Source organism: Rhamphochromis longiceps, linkage group LG20, assembly GCF_057381845.1.
Source record: "Rhamphochromis longiceps isolate RC_006_pf linkage group LG20, R_longiceps_female_GT1.1, whole genome shotgun sequence".
Lineage (NCBI taxonomy): Eukaryota > Metazoa > Chordata > Actinopteri > Cichliformes > Cichlidae > Rhamphochromis > Rhamphochromis longiceps.
In genome coordinates, this window is record NC_140576.1 from 28,777,034 (window position 1) to 28,792,231 (window position 15,198).

Below are 15,198 nucleotides of genomic sequence, written 5' to 3' on the forward strand. Positions count from 1 at the left end.
CTTGTTTTACCAGGGTTTATATTTTGTGTGTGTTGTGAGTGGGGGAAGGCGAGCAAATACTGCGATACCTTCTCTTTTTACGAAGCTATTATTGAACGATAACGTTTATTTTAGCAGTGATCTGATTTGGATCTAGCACTCAGGTTAAATCAGGTTGAGATAAACTGTTAGCTTTTATCTGAATTTATTTTCTGAGTAGAAGCCTAGCAGCTAATCAAATGTACGCCTGTTTATTTTGCTTACATTGATTAAATCGCGTTTGCTTTACTTAGAATTTCAAGAGGAGGGTGTATGTGTGTGTTTTTCTTTTTTTGGTGTGTGTGTGTGTGTGTGTGTGTGTGTGTGTGTGTGGGGGGGGGGGGGGGGGGTTGTGCATTTATATTAAAAAACACGCGGCCTTTAGCAACCTAAGATCCACAGTAAAACATAATTAAATAAAATGTTGTTATAAAAATTAAACGATACACTTTTAGCGTGTTTTTGATTGGCAGGCCCTTCTTTCAACCGCCAGGAGGCGCTGAATCACATTTTATTCTTCAGCCTAACAAAGAATGTTACTGTATCTAGTCACTAAAACGTTGAGATTTATGAAAAATGGAGCAGAGGAGCAAAACTTTAACATACGGAGTAATGAAATATAGGGTACTTTATTTTTTGTACAAATAAAAACTTGACAAGTCTGTGCTCTACGCCATTAAACGTGAATATTGGCTATTTGATATAAGCTTAAGTTTTAATTGCTATTTTAATTCATTAGATAACCTTATAAAATATGCTTACATGCTCTAATTTATGCACCTGTATTTATATCTTTATATTACACAGTAATGTTTTGCTAATCCAGATTATTACATTCTTCACACCATCATCAGGTTCTGCACGTCTACATCTTTATGTTTTACTTAATGTCCTTTACATTTTTGTATTGAGGGGTCTTGAACTTAATCTTATTATCTTGTTTGTAGTTTTTATTCAGTTTGAGGAAAGGGTGAACCCAGGGACGTGAGCACCAGAGCCTCTTTGTTACATTTGTGTGTTAACAATCATTATGCAAAATACTTCCAAGACATTTTTCTGAGAAACTGAAGGGCCGGTTTGGACAGTCAGGTCCATCTTTTCAGATGCCTTTAACTATAAATGAATAAATATAAAGGTGTGGTACACATGGTGATTTTCATGTACATGAGTAAGTTGTGCTGAGTTTTCAGACAAAAGCGCAACAGCCACACCTAATCACCTGCATTTTCTCGCAGTATGTCATCAGGTCGTGTTTGTCTCTTAGTTCTTGCAAGTCTTAATTATTAAGAGGCATAGAGTCTACAGTTCTCTTACCTAAGAGAAAACTTTGTACGTTAATCTAACGTAGCTTAATCATTAAAAACAACCAAACAAAAAACTATGTTTATTTTACACCCACTGCAAACACAGATATTTACATATGATTTCTATTGGTGTATATTTGTCTTATTTTTTACAATTTTGAAGCAACACTTTAAAAATGACCCATATTCCTTTCAAAATGCTTCCTAGAAAATAATCTAGATCCAGCCTGACCCACATAATACAGCACATTACGAACTGAAAATGTTGTATCACAAGAACCTTTACATTTCCAAAGTGTGATACATGCATACAAAGTGTCATGCAAATATTGCTGAAGGTGGGAAAGGAGGAGAAACGTCAGTCACTTTTAACACCCCAGCTGCCTGCTGCACCACGTGTTTGTCCCATTTGAAATGCACGTTTAGACGCGTGCAAAAAGTGTACCTTTAAAAAAACACACAACAAAAACAAAAAACAGAAACGCAGGAGCCACAAGCTCATCAGCGAAACAAGTTAATAAAGGATTTGTAGAGGAACCATATTGCCTACAGAGATCAGAATCTTATCAAAAACGTCTTATCAAAAAGGTCAGTGTTTTATTTATCAAAGTGTTACATAACATGTTTTCTACAGAACGCATGCAAGTGTCGGTTTGCATAAAGATTTTCATTGATAACCACTAAAGAAAAAAACAACAACCCACCAACAGTGTGTTTGGTGTGTGTTTCTGGGCAGGTAGGATTCTTGTACTTCACCCTGTCATCAGCTTAAGTGCTGTTATGATCCAACCTGTTTTCTCACCTACTAATCACACATAACAGGTTAATGCGGAGCAGCCAGATTATTGGCCAGATTATTTGGTTGTTTCTGACCTGATAATTGATTCGTGAACAGCAGTGTTATTTCTGGTCTACAGTCGCCCCCCTGTGATTAATCCTAGAATATCCCTTCTGTATATCAGTTCAGTTTATGAAGAGTAGGGGGCGCCAATTCCTCTCCTGAAAAATCACTAAATTAAAGTGGAAAGAGATATCAGAGAATTAGTGATTGTGAAGGCTGTGTATGGGGAAGGTATATTTATCAAGACTCAAAAAATGTATTGTCTTAAACACTGTGAAACACACTGGTTACCCTGGGGAACGAAATTATTATGTTGCGTGTGAAAATAATGGTCAGAATATAATGTGCATTGAGTTATGCATGTTAAAACATTCAGAGTGTATGAGTGTTATATAAAACTGTTTAATGTTTATAACAATGATTAATATATTGTGTGCACAGTTGCAAAGGTACAGGTTAGTATTGCCAGTGTAAACTATTTGTAGGGTATTATTTATAGAGTTCGTGTAGATATCAGACCGTATGATCAAAACAGATGTTTAAAATGTGAATATGAAGGTTTTCCCAGGTTTCATGTTCCGTTTTTTATGCTTATCAATGCTTGTCACTTACATGTTTTAAATAAAAATTGTATTGAATTTTTTATTGATTTAATCCCCCAAATTTGCATATGTTTTTATAAAGTTGTTAACTTTCTTTCTTTCTTTCTTTCTTTCTTTCTTTCTTTCTTTCTTTCTTTCTTTCTTTCTTTCTTTCTTTCTTTCTTTCTTTCTTTCTTTCTTTCTTTCTTTCTTTCTAATTAACACATTTTCTGCAAACATATTTAACAAAGCTTTACGTGAGACATGAGCTTTGGATGAAAAGAAAAATAAAAGGCTTTCAAAGGAGTAATTTAGATTAGATCACACTATGCTGTAAAAACAAAGCAAAAAAGAAAAAAAAAGCATGCACTTTCCTTATGTGCTCTTTGCAAGAGCTTTAATTTTGCCTAGAAAAAAACTGGCCATCAACTGACCTTTGCTTGTAGCATATATTACATCAAAGGTTGCCTGTGATTGGACTGTGGTGTCTGCATGTTATCCAGATAAGGGTAGAACAGAAGCTTGCAAACAGACGCACAGAAACAGACGCTTGAATGCATCTGGGCAAATTCCATCTCTGTCAGCATCTGGAGATGGGAATTGATCCGAGTTTTAGGATTGAAGGAAAGAAAAGCAAATGTAAAGGCACAGAAACTAACTCTGTGCTTCAAATTTCCAGAAGTTGTTTTAAACAAACATCAGCCTTCATCGCCTCATTTAAAGAAAGAAAATGTTTCCATCTATGTGTTTTCTCATTACCAAGTCTGTTGTCTTGTCAAATGTTTGTTTAGACGACCGCCGTGCAGCAGCAGAAGTCTATTATCACCAGAGTTATTATCTGGTGGTGACAGGTGTATGAAAACTGTACATAATGCAATACGCTTGTGCAGCATACACACATTGATGAGAATAAGAATAGCGATGATACTTATTATTCAGCATTTTAGTAGTTCCCGAAAATCGGTGTTTAATATAATAGTAAAGAGTAAACAATCTCACTTTTATTTGTTCATCTGACCAACTTAGCTCTTCATATTTAACATAAAAACACTGTTAATTTGTATTTTCATGGTAATCACTGACAGTTTGTCAAATTATTATTTCAACTCTTTAGACTTCTGCTACGTGCTGATTGTAAAGAAACAACTGTCATTATGATATCTGGCATTCAGCACAACAAACTCCACATTTGTAGCATATAAAACACAGTAAATGAATTATAACTGATGAGAAAATCAAAGTCAAATCTGACCGCCTGATTTGGCCACTTCAGTTCGACATCGTCATTTTTGTGCTGTAGCATTAATAGTTTATTTAAAGTTATGTTATGCAAATCCTATGTTATTAGTATTTATCCTGACATGAAGTGTAAATTGTGTTATGATGATGTGTTTTTTGTTTGCATGTATGTTTTGTTTTCTTATCCTGTATATGTCTGTATGTTTCATAGTGCACTGTCAAAATGTAATATAAGGAACACAAAGCATCAAATCCAAGAAAAACTGCCTTTATAAAGTAGCAGCTTATCTTCCTATCATATTTTCATGGCAGGGGTGGAGTTCAGAAAGACATTGCAAGTTTAGGATGGAGATGGCACACGTGAGATTTGAACAGTCTGAGTCTGGTAGAAAAGCACAAAAAGATTTTAGAACCAAAATGTAGTTATTGTCTCTGTTTAAGACAAAACCCGTGGTTAAAGCATACAGAGGATACAATGTCAGTATCACAATAAATAAAGGTGACATAAAAAAAATGAAATAAAGTCTAGTAACCCTTTCACTACAGATGTTTAACCATTTAAATGAGCTAATTCCCGAAGCTCAGGCTTTATTTATCATGATGCATGTGTTGCATGGTTTATTGTAAGACTCGTAGGTTTTGTATATAGTTGTAGCTGAAGTAATGCAACTTTTAGTTACATTTAGTTGAGTACAAAGTACAATATTTACCACTAAAGTAAAGCACAAAATGTCTTTAAATATGTAACTTGACCTTATCCTTACTATAAATCTAACGACGCTTTTGCTCCACAGTTTCAGTGGCAGACTGTTATTGTGAACTGGCGCCATTTAAATGAAAACTAATTGAACCGAGCCTTTGAAATTGTTAGTGATGATTGAAAGAGCCACTGTAAATGTAAGTGAGTGTGCAATTCACTTGGCTGATTACAAAAACAGACAATATCCAGTCGATTGCATAAACTCCTGGTAGACCAGCTTTAATCTGCATGATATGTCGGTTTGCCTCCCCACATCAAAATGTGCTTGAATGGGCCGGAGTTTAACCACCAGTGATTGTGTCTTGGAGAAAGAGACTGGAACAGAAACATGTGCAATCCACAGAACATATGTGTCGGAGTCCACCTCTGCATTCCTCTGGGATAATCTTATCTCCCTGCTGATGGGCTTAAAGACCTCTGAACTGTAGGGCAACATTCTCACATGCACAAGCACAAACAAAGCAAACTTGTGGTGGTGAAAGGATGGAGCATTTTGTTCAAGGAACAAATATTTTCCATCCTGTGAGTTGAAGATATAACTGCTCAGTTTAATATGTGAAAATGCATCACTTAGTAAATTAAAGACTTATCACCTTTCTTCCAGATTAAATTAGAGGCACACCAGGAGGGCTACAGTATTCCTGCCTATCATCAATTGTTGTTCAAAGAAGACTTGACCTGTTTTCAGCCTGGAAGTCAATATGCATAAACAAATGCTAATGTGCTTGAGTGGCTGTTACCTGCTGCTTGAATAGACTGAATGGTAACAATGCACCTGGCTGACCAAAGGTGATCAAGGTGGTTTTAAAATGCAAAAAAAGGGTTTTAAGCTGCACTTGAGCAAAAGAAACACATGTCCAAGCAAGTGTTTGGATGTTGATCTGATGTGTGATGTCAAGATAATGAAATGGTGACTTGCTCAGAAAACAAAAACAAAAAACATATCAAAACATTCTAAATAAATATGCTCAGCTCCAGTAAAAGTTGGCTAAATAAAAGATTTAGGAGCTTATAATGTTTATCCTTATTGTATTATGAGATGGGATGTGTGCCTTTATTTTGAACATGTTGAAAATAATAAAACAACAACAACACAGACCCCCCCCCAGGGTAAATTTACAAATCTTAATAAATAACTTTACAACTGTTTAAAATGAGTACGAGGAGACAATCTTATTTATTCCCTCTACTTTGAAACTATTTAGTAACTTATAACCACAAGTTTCCCCCTGTTTTTGCCCTGTCCTATCATAAATCCTTTCTTATAATTTGTTACATGAATTAGGTTTTATAACCTCAGTAACATGAAAAGAGATTTAGATATTTACAGATGTATATATACACATAAATGTACACACACATACATGTATAAACACACATAGTGTTTAAATAGTGCACACTCTGTACCTTGCAAAAACATATTTTTGTGCTGCTTTTTAATAGAGTCATGCTGGGACGGTTCATCACTCAGTGTGTTCCACAGCTTCACTCCTTTTTTATGTCGTACGGATACATGAATGTTTTAAATTTAACTTATTCTCTAGAAAACAATTTGAGCATACTGTGAGTAAGTAGATTGTTTAAAGCTTCGTACATAATTTGTGCTCCTTTAAGATTTATATCCAGTATTAAGGAGCCCCCCCCCCCCACACACACACCCTTCTTCTCTGCAATATGGAACATTTATAAGCACTAATGAAACCCTCTGCACAGTAATTTGAATACAGTGATATCAGTCAGCAGTAGAGAATGTGAAGTGATTTGAGATCCAGTATATGTTTTGCTTTAGTTAATACTGTATGTTTTATATGAGATTTACAGCTTATTTTATCATTTATTATCACACCAACAAACCTATTTTCATGAACTTCTTCCATGTCGAGCCCATCTATATGCACTTGTTAATTTCTTTTAAAATTCCCAAATGACCTTATTTAACTTTCTTTAGATTTAATGACAGTTTGTTCCTGTCAAGCTTCTTTTTTTTTATTTTGCACATTTATGAAGTGATCACAGTGGCTCCTTTAGATTAGCCCCAGAGAAAAATTTTTTTTGTGTGATTTGCAATAAATACTGATTTAAAAATATCACATACCTGACATATATCACTTATATAAATAATGAATAATTTTTGACCCTGTACAAAACTCTGGATCTTCAATTTCAGGATTAAGTGCTCAAAAAATGAATCCTGAAGTAAAGGTTTGTGTATGACATTAGAACAGACTGCTAATAATTTCTTGAGAAGAACAGGGGATAAAGGTGCAGAAAAGCCACAATGTGATGTCCCCACACAAGGACACAGAATCTAATGAGAATGAAATGGGGGCGGTCAGCAGTGGTCAGCAGCTACAGAGGTTTAAAATGTCAGTTTGACTCCCACTGATTTTATATTGTATCACTTTCACAACTCACGTTTATAATACTTGATATATGCTTTGTTTACATGCAGCTGCACAGGTAAGGCTTGCTTTGAAATGTTCCATTCAATGCCAGAAAAAAGTTAGAATTTATAAATGAATGAATGCATTCATTTATGTGTGCATACAAGAAACACATTTTATCTACAGTACACTGGTGATGAAATATTTACTAGTTTAGCAATGTACAATTCAATGAAATGACCTATTCCTGTCATTATAAAACGGTCTATCCTCATACAGAAGACAATTTATGATGCTTTATAATGTCATAGAAAAACAGTAAGTTGTTCTTTGTACTCTGAGTTTATTGATAAACGCCCAGAGTTTAGTTTTTGTAACCTGCTCTGTACTACAGTTTATCCTGGACTGTGTGACACCTTTTCTTTTACCCTTTGGTTTCATCCATATCTTTATTCAGTTTTCTAAAGAACCCAGTTAACGTTAGACAGACAGCGTCTCGTTTTAGTTTTGTGGTTCTCCACCAGTAAAGCCCGTCTAAGATGATTCTGAATTAAGACTCGTCCTCCACAACAGTTTCCTTTTGAGGAGGCTTTGAGAACACTGGCTGCTTTATTCTGGAGGCCAGAAAAAAGAATAACATCTGTTCCAAGCAGAAAACTTTTCATGTCTTCGTGTCCCCACTGTGTCATGAGGTCACTCCAACCCTGTTGTGTCACAAATTGTCCGCAGACACACTGCTCTGCACGGAGGGGCAGATTCAGCAGTGTATAATCAGCTGTTTTCACTCTTACTTCTTCAAAAGAGAAAATCTTATGAAAGTGTGTCAGGGTTAGACACACACGTAATCATATCACTGCGCATACCTTTAATGTCAATTATTTCAACTGACTTTTAAGAGTCAGGTTAAACATGCACAGAAGCACCGCTCAGATCACTTTCACGTGTGTCTTTGCTATTTGCTTTTGTTTTTACTGCCGACCTGCCCTCATGACCCTCCAGCCTACGTGGCGTCGGAGTCAAGGAGCGCTCTAACGATGTGTGAACTATCGGGCCTGCCATGACAATGGCGCCTTGAGACAGGTGTATATACACCCTTTACACACTCTCTTTTGCAGTGCTAAATAGGACCAGTGAAGACTGTGATGGTCTTGTCTAGTGAATGGCATTCACGTGATATTCACACTTAGAGGGTGCACGGTGACTGCTGGCATTTGCAAAAGAAAAAAAAAAGATTGTGGGTTTTTAACATTTTGTAGATAACCCGTCGACATAGAGTCTTTTAAATATACATCTGTCATTTCAGGAGGATGCTTCAAAACAGTTTTTGGCAAGGTGACTTTTATCCTTTATTTATCCAGGTAAAAAGTGTCACTGCGATATCTGGTCAAGAGAGCAGCAGAAACAGCAACAAATAGAACACAACAGTACCATAAAGGTATTTTATCTGTCCATAAATTACACTTCTTTTGGGATTGATTATTACGTAAAACACAGAATGGGTACAAGTAATAAGGATATTTACAAAAAGAGGTAATTTCTTTTTTATATATATACATAAATCTTTAAGACTAGACAATATTTACCACTATAACCAATCTAAGCAAGGATATTAGAGAAAAACACAGCTTTCTAAAGTGATCAAGGTAAAATAACTTTCTGGTATGTAATAAAAAAATATAATAATAATAATAACAACAATAAACCTTTGCCTGCTGATCTTTCCAACGGTCCCTGTAACCCATGCTCACTTTAGTCACAAACACAACGGAGACAAAGACATGACTTTTGATTGGAAAACCTTGGGGTGAAGTCTAAAACATCATGTGATGCTCATTCGAGAGAAGCGCCTAAAGTGGATTTAATAGGTCTCAGTTTACATCATCATGTGCTCCTGTCGGCTCTGTTAATTTTTTACCTTATATCACGCTGTGAGCAATCTGGAGAACAGCGGCGCCTTTATTCAAACGGACGTGTCCCCCGCAGAGAGAGAATGAGAGGGGTAGTCAGTGAGGACAAAACCTCAGCTTATTCTCATTTGCTTGTAAAAGTCATGTAGTGTCACTTGTTTTGCAATGCAATGATAATGGTGAAATTCTCAAACTGCTTATGCGATTACTTCTGACATTTTTGCACATTATTGTGCGGGTTGTACGTAGAAATAACAATATTTTGTGCAAATCAGTGCCACAAATCTTATTTTTTAACACTGCTTTTCGGGTATTTGTGAATATATATATTGTGCAAAACATATTCTTCCACCACAAACCACTGACTGCATTGCAGTATGGACCAACAGAGGACGCTCAAGTTATTGCTGGCCCTTTTTTTTTTTAAAGGGCTGCGACTTTTTGGTAAGGTGTATGATTTATTTCTTTGCAAAATTATTGCAAAAATGGGAAATGCTTTGGTTTTGGTGCTTTTCCTGCAGGACGCCCCGTTAGGATTACCGTGGACATATTTGAACTCATATCAGGATCTTCGACTGAACACAATATAAAAGTAATTTTTTGGCCCTGAAGGCAAACTTCTCCCCCTCCGTCTGTTTTACATATTCACTTCTCCCTCCGGGTCTTCCTCACAATGAAAAGCATTGATATGCACATTTCAGTTCAGGTAGGGTATGAAAACAGTTCGGCACATTGAATTGAACACTCGGCCGTTCACATGACAATACGCGTATGCCCGATGTTTGAAAGTCAGCCATTAGAGGCGTGAAATGCATAATTAGATCAGGGCGCTGCAACAGCTTTTGGCACATTGGTCACCTGTGATGAATGGAGCCGGTGGCGCCCAGCCCGGACACACGGGGGTGTGTATGTGGGCGGAGACGTGCCCACCCACTCCGCTGCTTCTCTCCTCTGCTTACTATATGAGGAGGCAAGTTTGGGATCCCCCAGACAGATTCAACTTTGGTAGTCGTCTTGTCAATCTTCCAAGAGTTTTCTCTCCACCCCGACAGGAATCTGCTGTTTGCTCAAGCTGTGATTAGAGCGCACAACGCCTTGGACTGTATTTTTCCCCCCGTTTTTTATTTTGTATTGTTATTCCATCGGTGAAGCTAGAGCTCAAGATGCCTCGGTCGTTCCTTGTCAAGAAGTATTTTCCCTACAAGAAGCAGCATAATAGGGAAAGCTACCCGGAGAGCCACACAGGTAAGTTTGCTATTGTCCGTGATTGTATGCAAGATATTTGCGAGTGCATTAGACACATAGGGAATCACAGTCATGAGCTCCCCATCAAGTTACCTGCAGACACATAACAGTCATGTGGCAGACGTGATAAGGTGTATACCTGTCATGTAGCAGCTTGGGCATTCCTAATTCTTGTCCCTGTCACCTGGAAAAACTCATGATAAGAAAGCTTGTGATTAAAATAGGCTGTAACGTGAACCCGAAGAATGAAAACAGGTTTAGTGGTTTATTAGATCGTCTGTCCCATTTAACTAACCTGACCTCATTTCCTTTGCATCTCCAGCTTTTGTGCCAGAAAATTTTCCACTGGCTGAGCTTCCATCAGAGAACAGCTCTGCACTGACCTGCCAACCCGCCACGCTAATATTCAGCGTGGACATCCTGCCTCGACCTCACCCCCTGATTTCCCCAGAATCTCTCCCCCCTTCACCCATGGGCCCTTTGGACCTCAGCAGCTCTCCCTCCTGCAGCAGCGGTGAGGAAGAGGAGGACGGCGGACGTACTTCAGATCCACCAAGCCCAGATACAATTCAGCCAATCTATCACTGTTTGCACTGCACCAAGAGCTACACCAGCCTCTCTGCATTTTCCCAGCATCAGATGTCCCACCAGCTCCCCCCCTGTGCTCCCGAGACTCCTATGACCACAGAGGCTTCAGCACGCCCGGTCTTCCACTGCAAACACTGCCCCAAGGAGTACAACAGCCTGGGTGCCCTGAAAATGCACATTCGATCACACACGTTGCCCTGCGTGTGCACCACGTGTGGCAAGGCTTTCTCCAGACCGTGGCTCCTCAGAGGACACATTCGCACACACACAGGTATGTCAGACAATTGATTTTTCCAAGATCTGTAGGCTTGTTAACTTAACAGCTGGTTGCACCTTGTTCTCATTGATATTCATTGATGTTTCCTGATGTGTGAGCAAATGCTGGGGGGGGGGACATAATCTAATCTTCCTCACAGGTGCTTTGCATGTTAAAAGGCACTCTGCATTAATGAAGTTAGTGTGTCCTACCACTGTTTTCTGTTATCTCTAGAGTATCTGAAAAAACAATGACTCGGGGGTAAACTTTTGTTAATGTGTTGGGAATGTTGGGCTGGCACTGATTGTCTCTCTCTTTCTTTCTTTTCTTTTTAACCAGGTGAGCGCCCCTTTGCTTGTCAGCACTGTAGCCGGGCCTTTGCCGATCGCTCCAATCTGCGCGCCCACATGCAGACCCACTCTGAGGTGAAGAAGTACCAGTGTGGCTCCTGCTCCAGGACCTTCAGTCGCATGTCTCTTCTGAACAAACACAGCGCCTCCGGATGCTGTCCTTCCTCGTAAAAGTCACATTCCTCCTGTTGTCCTTTCAGTTGAAGCTACCTGTTGTGATGGGAGCCAATGCTATTAGCTGCGCACACACACACACACACATGAAAAAAAAAATGCAGTTATACTTTTATGAAATGTGCCTTAATCAATTAGAGGATCAGATTGAGGTCCTATCTGTGGCACAATTTTGTCTCATCCATTGTGATTTGAGAGCAGGTGGACATTCAATTAATTCCCAGGGGAGCCCATTGGTGCCCGCCAGTCCGGGACTTTGGCAATGTTGCAGCTGCTTGTGTTTGTGTGTGTGTATGTGGGGATGTCCTTCCTCACTATACTATGCATACATGACATGTGTGTATCTGAGCAAATGTGAGTGTTGAGACAGCTGTCTGCATGGTGCACTGTGGAGGCAGGGCGCCGAGGGATGTGTTAGCTGTGACCTCGACAACAGGTGACACCCCCCGCCTGGTGTGCCTCTCTGCAAGCCAGAAACACTTTCAATAGGCACTCCAATATATGTGTGTTATAGGACCAAAAATACACCTTGCCTTTTTACAAATGTCTCATTTGAAAAGAAAAAAGTTGTCATTTTTAAGTGGAGAGTCACAGGAAATAGTGGAAATATACAACAGACACTCATGACGTGCAACAAATGGTTCAGTCAGCCAGGAATTGAACCAGGGACTAACTGCTCAGGGCTATTTTACAATCTAAATGACATTTGTATTTAGGATAAGTGTTGACATACAGTTTTTATGAAACATTGAACTGAATGTGCCTTTTTTAAAGGTTGTGAATTTTTCTGTCATTTGTAAATAAAAGCATTGTTTTAAAATAACAGCTCGTTCTCGTCTGCTTCTTGTTCTTTAAAGAAGTGTGTCAGCAGGCTTCTTATTTAAATACAAATGAGTTCATCAGGACAGACATGACAGTTTCTGAATGGGAAGATAGAGCTGTGCGTTGTTGTATATGGGTTCATGTGTGTTAAGGGGGAGCGGTGATGGGTTTGTGTGATGCTGAGTGATGAGGGGAACACCTGCGCACACCTGCCAGGCTGTCAGCATGCACAGATGGAGGACACATGCCCAAGAGGCGGGGAACACTGCGGTTGCAGGTGCGGGGGAAAAAGGCAGGCAAGTAAACTGGCGTCAAAGAAGATGGTAAGGATGTGATTTTATTTTTCAGAAGAAAATTTGTGTGAAATCAGCTGAGAAGAGTCCCACTGACCCACGTCCAGCTTTGGGAGAGGAAGGAGCGCTCTGGGGTCAAGATGAGCAAATGCAGAAATAACTTGCAGCTTGTGCAGGAATGGTTAATCTCTGGGTTACCTGGTAGGAAGTTCTGGTGAAAGTGCAGTCTTCCACAACCTGAATGTGAACATTCAGGGTGAACACATGGCAGCAATGTGTCTCCAATCCCTACTGCCCTCCTGACCCACACACACTGACGCCAGCATGTCTTAGTGAGGTAACAAAGTGTTTCCTCCAATAGCTCACGGTGTTGAGAGGTGGATGCATGTGTGTGTGTGTGACAGGGGTTTGCGGGGGCACTCAAAAAGCTTGAGATCAGATTGCATGACTTAGCTTGTCCAATGTAAACAGCACCCGAAAGACTACACACGTGTGTGCACACATTCAAACACACACCGGCTGAATAAAGAGGTGATCAAGGGGGATTTTTTTTTAAACATTTGTCTGTCCTGGGCTCCTGTTAATTGTGAGGTGAGAGTCATTTAGTCATTGCACACCTACGCAGGCAGTGAGTCAGAAAAGCAGAGAAGCACGCCACAAGGGACTGAACTGAGCTTGAACTTGTCACTTTTATGTGTTAGATAGATGCAAAACATGTCAAATAATGCAAAAAAGAAAAAAGAAAGATAGAAAAGAAAGATATTGCATTTTCTCCTTGGGACACTGAAGCTTGGCCAAACCAAATTTATCCAAAACAATGCCACCAAACAGACTGTCATTTCTTATGTGTTTCGGCCGTTTTGAAATTTAACTCTGACATCTTGCTCAGGGGGCATTTTTCCTGGTTTGCAGTGTGTGGGAGGCAGTCTATCACTCTGTAGCTTTGAGGCAATGAGATCACTGGACCTGTCACCTTTCTTTTTCGGTGTGTGTGTAATATCATATTGGTCTCCTCAAAGTGCTTTAATGTTCACATCGTCACGCATGTAGCCCCTGACTAATTTAACATTCCTGAGCCATTAGTGACAGACATACAATACCACAGCCTAACACAGAGAGGGCTGCTCTGTCTACTGTCATTGCAGTTTGCTCCTGAATTAAAGTAATAATTAGATTTTCCAGTAACAGGAAATAATGTAATGCTGAGATGATTACGAAGAAAAGGGGATTGCCGATCATTTAAATATACCACATGTGTTACTGTCATGGAAAGAATGTCTGAAGTGTTATTAGTTTGCTCCAACAAATGAAACAGTGAAAATGTATTCACTGATAACTCTGTGATTTTAAAAGCTGGACGGTGTCCAGTGAAGAGCAAACCCTGCTTTTGGTTTTGTGTATGCAAAAGCTGATGTTTGACAATACGCAGCGGGATGAGTTTTATTTTGTTAGGATGGCATCATCCTGGAAACACAAAATATATGGCTTTCTCTAAACAATCACCCTGACTCATAAGTGGGGCTTTGCATGAGTGTAAAAGAACAGATCACAAGGCTGGATTAAGCCGGGTCTCTGGATTTGAGAAATGGTAAGCAGCAGAGGATATCAACAATGAAATAAACTTTTTTCAAATGTGTAGCATGAACATTTTTGGGACCCGATATGTTGAAAGGTTTCGGGTAATGTTTAGGACACGGGAAGTGGCCTGTCGGTCTTGTACAAACACAGCCTGCCCCAAAAAGTGCTGATATAAAGCATCTGGGTGCGGCTACGGCTGTTTCTGTGCACATACTGCATGAGAGCATTTGTGAGTCTCTGTGAGGGGCTGATGTGTCTCTGCTGGGATTTTACAGTGGTCCATATTGAAGAAGGTATGTTGCTGAAATCAGAATTGGCAGGGGTTGCAAAACCAATTCACTAGAGGATCAGATTCAAGCCAGGAGGGTTAAGTCACTGGGTTAAAGTTTCAAACTTTTTTTTTTGCAAGTGGCTCTTACACAATGCCACCGCTCTTCTCCTGGAGCTGTCCCAATGGACTCTTGTCTACCTTTGTCCTTAAAAAGCCATTAAAAAAGCTCAATTTTTTCAGAGGGCTGACAAATCTCCACCTCTCTACTCCAGAAAATAATGCAGGATGGGGAAAGTAATGGCTTGAGGTTTGCATGGGAGGGTGAAGTAAGGATAAGAAGATAATAACGGGAGGAGGAACAGAACGAGGGAGAGGAGACTGGACAGTGGAGGAGCGTGGGGGTGGGGTGGCTTGGTGGGTGTCTGGAGAAGAATGACTGTTTCTGTTTGTGGGCCATTAATCAAATCACTAGGGAGTAGAATTTACAGAGGAATGCTACATGTTGCAATGCAGACTTGATCAATGACATGCTGTGTGAGATATGCTGACTATGGAAGGTTTTCAAGTGAGAGTTTCCCACAAACACA

At 39.4% G+C, this 15,198-nt stretch overlaps 1 protein-coding gene across 1 annotated transcript; it reads left to right on the forward strand.

The window, feature by feature from the left end:
* The first annotated feature begins 9,996 nt into the window (after window positions 1-9,996).
* On the forward strand, window positions 9,997-12,470 carry snai1b (snail family zinc finger 1b). Its single transcript, XM_085394733.1, has 3 exons — window positions 9,997-10,279; window positions 10,602-11,138; window positions 11,463-12,470. Exons 1-3 carry the CDS (start codon window positions 10,198-10,200, stop codon window positions 11,642-11,644), a joined length of 801 nt encoding a protein of 266 aa, XP_085250859.1. The 5' UTR covers window positions 9,997-10,197; the 3' UTR covers window positions 11,645-12,470.
* The last annotated feature ends 2,728 nt before the right edge of the window (window positions 12,471-15,198 follow it).

Bases quoted from the DNA above. Each gene is read 5' to 3' on its own strand.
- snai1b (XM_085394733.1), top strand. From the start codon at position 10,198: ATGCCTCGGTCGTTCCTTGTCAAGAAGTATTTTCCCTACAAGAAGCAG. The intron at 10,280-10,601 runs GTAAGTTTGCTA...TTGCATCTCCAG, and splicing joins CTACCCGGAGAGCCACACAG to CTTTTGTGCCAGAAAATTTT. The intron at 11,139-11,462 runs GTATGTCAGACA...CTTTTTAACCAG, and splicing joins ACACATTCGCACACACACAG to GTGAGCGCCCCTTTGCTTGT.